The sequence below is a fragment of the Trichechus manatus genome, unplaced genomic scaffold (genome assembly GCF_000243295.1).
Source record: "Trichechus manatus latirostris isolate Lorelei unplaced genomic scaffold, TriManLat1.0 scaffold00023, whole genome shotgun sequence".
In the NCBI taxonomy this organism is placed as follows: Eukaryota; Metazoa; Chordata; class Mammalia; order Sirenia; family Trichechidae; genus Trichechus; species Trichechus manatus.
The window spans coordinates 9746745-9751922 of record NW_004443959.1 but is presented as its reverse complement, the minus strand read 5'-3'; the positions used below and the strand labels follow the sequence as shown (position 1 = coordinate 9751922).

Genomic DNA, 5178 nt, shown 5'->3' with positions numbered 1-5178 from the left:
GGGCAGCTTCTGTCCGGAGTTGAGATGGGAAGGCAGAGAGGGTTAGGAGCTGGTTGAATGGACATAGGCAATCATGGGTGGAAAGGAGAAGTATGCTGTCACAGTATGGGGAGAGCAACTAGAGTCACATAACAATGTATGTATAAATTTTTATATGGAAAAAGTAAAAAACAAAAATAAAAAATTCCTGTAGAGAATTTCAGATCTCCAAGTTCTATTTCTACTGTCCAATACATTTTCATACCCTGTTAGATAATTACTGCCCAAAGAGGTCCATTGATAAGCTTCGGGTAGACTTGAATTAACAAAATGGTGTGCAAAATATTTACATATGGCATACTTGCCATTTTCTAGAGAAGATCCATTACCTCATTAAATTCTCAAAAATATTAAGGTTAAGAAACATTAGCTTATGATAGCTTTCTTTTCTACAGTTTTTTTTTTTTTTGCCCATCTTGCTATTTGTCCTGCTACAGGGGATGGAGCATTCCTGGTTCCCAATTACCTTTTCTAATATATCCCTCATTAATGCAGACGAGATTCATGTAGTAGAAAGCAGAAAGTGGTACATAAAAGAATCTATTGATGATTAACTCCCTGGTAACACCATCACATCTAAGATTCCATGACCTACCTCTAGCAATGTCTTCACATCCCAAGCATCCTTTTCTTCATTTGGATAACTTTTTTCCATATTATAGTGCTTTTCACCAGGTTTTACCTTTTCTGGAGACTTGAGAATGCGAATCTATACTTAAAAAGATAACATACTTAGAACACTTCAGAAAAAGTCATTAAGACTCTGAAATAATACTGTATTATCTGTTCAAAAAAAGATCATCTATCATTCTAGAAGAAATGTTTTAGAACCAAAATTCCATATTCTTCAGCTGTAATGTTCAATGTTTAAGAACAAACTGAGAAGCACATGGCATGGAAAACACCTGTCAATGAATGATTTATAAAGTTATAAATGTACTCCTAATTTTTCATTTGTTCTGTTATTTAGTTGGAAAAATGAGAACTTGAGTCACATGAGCCTAAAATATTTATTCCAACTGTAGTCAATCATTAAGAATGTAAAATGGTAAGATGTATATCACTTTGTAAACCAGGGGATTAAAAGATCATAAAGAATAATGACCTCTCTTTGAACATGTAGTTCAGACAAATTCATATTAAACCTGCTAAGAAGAAAAAAAAGAAGAAGAAGAAAAGCTTTTCTCCAAAAACAGAGCTGATGGTGAGTTTGTGGAAAGGAACAAAGCCATGCTCAGCTCAGTCGTTTCTGGGTGTCTCTCTTGTGGCTCTGCCTGCCTGTCTGCCTGCATACAAGGTGCATTCTCATCGGTTCGTTACTGGGGCAGGCTTTGTAGCTTTGGTGGCGGGCAGTCAAGGTCAAGTTTGGATGAAATACTTGGAAGTCCACCATGGCTGCACATCTAAACCACATCCTCCAATCCATCTTTTATCACTAATGAGCTGATATTTTTATCTCCTACATTACTCCTCAGTCTTTCAATTGCTTCCAAGTTCTTAAAGGAGCTTTACTGGTCCCCTAATACTTGAATACGATGCAGCTATTTTAAAAAGTGAGGCAGGTTTTATATACCAACATGCAACACTCTTCAACATTTTTGTGAACGGAAAGCAGGGTGCACAGGTGTACAGCATACTGTCACTGTGCAAAATACACACCATACCCACATTGTACATGCAAAAAATACCTCTGGAAGGATATGTAGCAAACTAGTGACATGGGTGCCTCTAGAGAAATGAACTAGGCTGACAATGGACAGATGCTGAGGAGACTTACTTTTCACTGCTTTTTGTACTATGCGTATATATTATCTACTTAAAATAATAACTCAAAAAGTGCAAAAAAGAGAATGAAAAAGGGAAAAATAATTATTAGTTTTATGCCAGTAGTGTAAAATTTTAATATTTATAAGTATGATGTGTGATTTCAAAAGTTAAAAAAACTCTCTAAACACTACAACACAGAGCCTATGAGGTTAAAAGAACCTAAAAAAAAATAGTGACAATAATTTGTGTAATTTACATATCAAAATTTCTGTTTGTCCAAGGCAATACCCTTGGAATGGTCTTTTTAATTAGTCTCATCAATTTGGAATAATATTTGCTGAAACATAACTAAGGTGACATTAATATATCACTGCTGGACACACTCTATTAAGATTACAAACACTCGGAAGTAGATGTCTGGAGAAAGAGTATATCTAATGGTTCGGTATGTGTAAATGACTTACAAATGTACACAGTACTTTTGACAAAATTTTCTAAGGATTCAACAATATATGCTGGGTGCTGTCAGAGATAGATGCTTGCATTCTAATTAAAGACATAAAGCATCATCAGAGAAAAAAGAAAACAATGTAGGGAATAAAAGGGGCATGAATTTAGAGAAGAGAAATCACAGCGGATTAAAAAGGCTCTGTGCCTAAAACATGCCTAGGAATAGAAAATTTCGTATATATAACTAATAGAAATACTATGTGATCCATTAGAAAAAGTAAAATTACTGGTATTTGAGCATATTTACTTACTGATTAAAGTTGAAGGTAAGTTTTTTGGTTTTGAATACAAGCAACAAATATTTACATCAAGTAATTTAACTCAGTAATATAAGCCATATCCATTGATAAATACCTGTTCTATCTGTATTCCATAGCCCTTAAAACCCGCATTGTCCCATGAAGTATTCCGATAGATGTCATCAACTCTGTCAATCAGTTCTATCTGTGCATTCAAAAAAGAGAGACAGCGAGATGAAGGAGATCTTTATTACATTTTGAAATGTAACATGAAATCTATAGGGATAAAATTCAGTTTAGAGAAAATACCATTGCAAAAGTTTCTATCAATTACAAAAATTAACACTAACATATTAGCATTTATCACTGACAGCTCTAACAAAGACATTATTCCTAGCCCCAAATTTAAAATATTACCAGAATAAAAGAGGGGTACAGTTCACTCCAATTTTCAGGTAATCAGCTGCATACAGAACCAAAATATCAAGTAGCAAGCTTTTTAAAAACTACCACTCTAGTAAACTATGAAAATAAAATTTAAAAGTCAACCAACTTAAAAAAAAAACTCAATCAATTTACCCAAAACATTCCCTTCTAAGTAGTATTCTGTCTTCACTTTATCTCTTGGCAGGTGCTTAAAATGCCGTCTCCAGAAATAGATAAAGGGCAGTGATGGATAACTGCTACCACCACTTCCCCACCCCCAACCCCACCAGGCAAAATTTAGCACTAAGGAATGGGTTAAAAAAAAGGGCCAGAAGAAATGAGCCACATTTTACCACTTTTCCCTTCTCTGTCCTCTGACTGCAGTGTTTTTGGTAAAGTGGTGAGCAACACAGTGGGCTGACATTTGGAAACCCTGGTGGTGTAGTGGTTAAGAGCTACGGCTGCTAACCCAAAGGCCAGCAGTTTGAATCCACCAGGTGCTCCCTGGAAACCCTATGGGGAAGTTCTAACTCTGTCCTTTAGGGTCACTATGAGTCAGAACTGACTTGATGGCAATGGGTTTCGGTTTTTTTTTGGTCCTCTGATTTTGGAGCCACGTGGGTGTGGGTGTGGGGAATGGGTAGGGAAAGTTGGGGAAGGAGGGACGTGATAATAGCCAAGGATGATTCAAGCTACGTGAGAAATAAGATGCTAGTTACTTATCTTTTGCTCAAAAAGAATATTTTACTGTTCAAAAACTGAGTAGATGAGGTTATGTTCCACGAACTGAGAAGCAAGTTACAGGTCTAAGAAACTGTTCTCTGTTTATAAGTAACTGTAAGACTAAGAAATACAATTTTTAAGACTAGACCTCTCATATTCATATTCTTGCTGTAATAAACAAAAAAAGTAAATTAAAAGGAGCCCCTTAATACAAAACCCAGAGCAAGAGAGAAGCTTTTTCAAGAAAGAAATCTCTCTTACTTGGGAACAAGAATTGCTGTGACTTCACACACAACTCCTACTACCCTCATAATTCATTCACTTGCCATGGACTGGAAGGACAAGGGAGGGCAGGAATAAAAAGGAGAGAATGGCAAAAGCTAGGCAACGAGAAAGACCTCTTTACTGCATTAGGCTTTCGCTTCATGAATAGCTGCATTCTCTTTTATTCTCTTGATAACAATATTTTGGTCAGTGCCAAGTTATCACGATGAATGAGGTCATACTAACAAAAAAAAAAAAAGGACATGAAATATAATTCCCTTGACTTTAAAAATTGCAATATTTAATGCTTAAAACTTCAGTGTCAATATTTCTTTCATCTTTCCTTCATATCTCTGCTCTAGAGTTAGTTGTAACCTGCCTGTTTCACTTATATGACAATAATTAGCTCTTTTACATGGCATAAACAGAACTGACTTTCTTCTCAGAGATATAACAGGTTCATACAACTACACTTATTCATTTTTTATCTCTGAGGTACACATTTATACATGTGACACCAACAAGATCACTGCCATTCCAGGAGAAATATTTTTAAAGGATCCAGTTGTATAAAGAAGGGAGGCCTACGTCATGAACTCTCCCCAACCCTGATACACATAAAAATCCTAATGTACAAAAATATCAGTTCAAAGGTAAAATGGATTTTCATAAATGTGAAACTAGAATTTCTGCACAGTAATGTAAGAACCACACAGGACAGCACTCAAATATTTTAGGGAAATAACAGAGTATTTGAAGCAGATCTGGTTTTACTAAGTTTCAAAACATATTAGCCTTCTCTTAAATGGACTTACCTACCTACGTGAATTTTTTGTCCAATTATTTATCCAATAGCAAATACTTACTAAGTAGTTTGTAGTTGTACTCTCTTCCCCTCTGCCCATGTATTTGTAAAAGCGATGATCTGCTACCACCAATAATTTACATGTGTTCTTCATAGGGTTAGGATCAGCTCTTCTCTTCACCCGATGGACAAGCTCTAATATGAATTTGTATGCACTATTAAATCAAAATTCACCAAAACAGGGATTTTTTATAGTAACACTTTAAATCTAATATATTTTTGAAACAAACATTATTTGAGCTCAGTATCTTTAAAAGTATCTTGGAAATAAACAATTTGGAGGAAAAAAAGTGAAAAGTAACACAAGGTTTTAAAATTATAGAATTATAGAATTCAAAACCAAGT

The 5178-nt window shown here is 35.1% G+C and overlaps 1 protein-coding gene across 2 annotated transcripts in view; it reads right to left on the bottom strand.

The window, feature by feature from the left end:
• ADAM17 (ADAM metallopeptidase domain 17) overlaps positions 1–5178 on the bottom strand; it is a 57375-nt gene that overhangs the window by 31174 nt on the left and 21023 nt on the right. For both annotated transcript variants that reach the window (XM_004373071.2, XM_023728266.1), the window contains exons 6-8: positions 4835–4968; positions 2671–2760; positions 635–748 (exon numbers count right to left, since the gene is read on the bottom strand). In XM_004373071.2, the coding sequence (XP_004373128.1) occupies positions 635–748; positions 2671–2760; positions 4835–4968 (338 nt within the window). The remainder of the gene's footprint in view (positions 1–634; positions 749–2670; positions 2761–4834; positions 4969–5178) is intronic.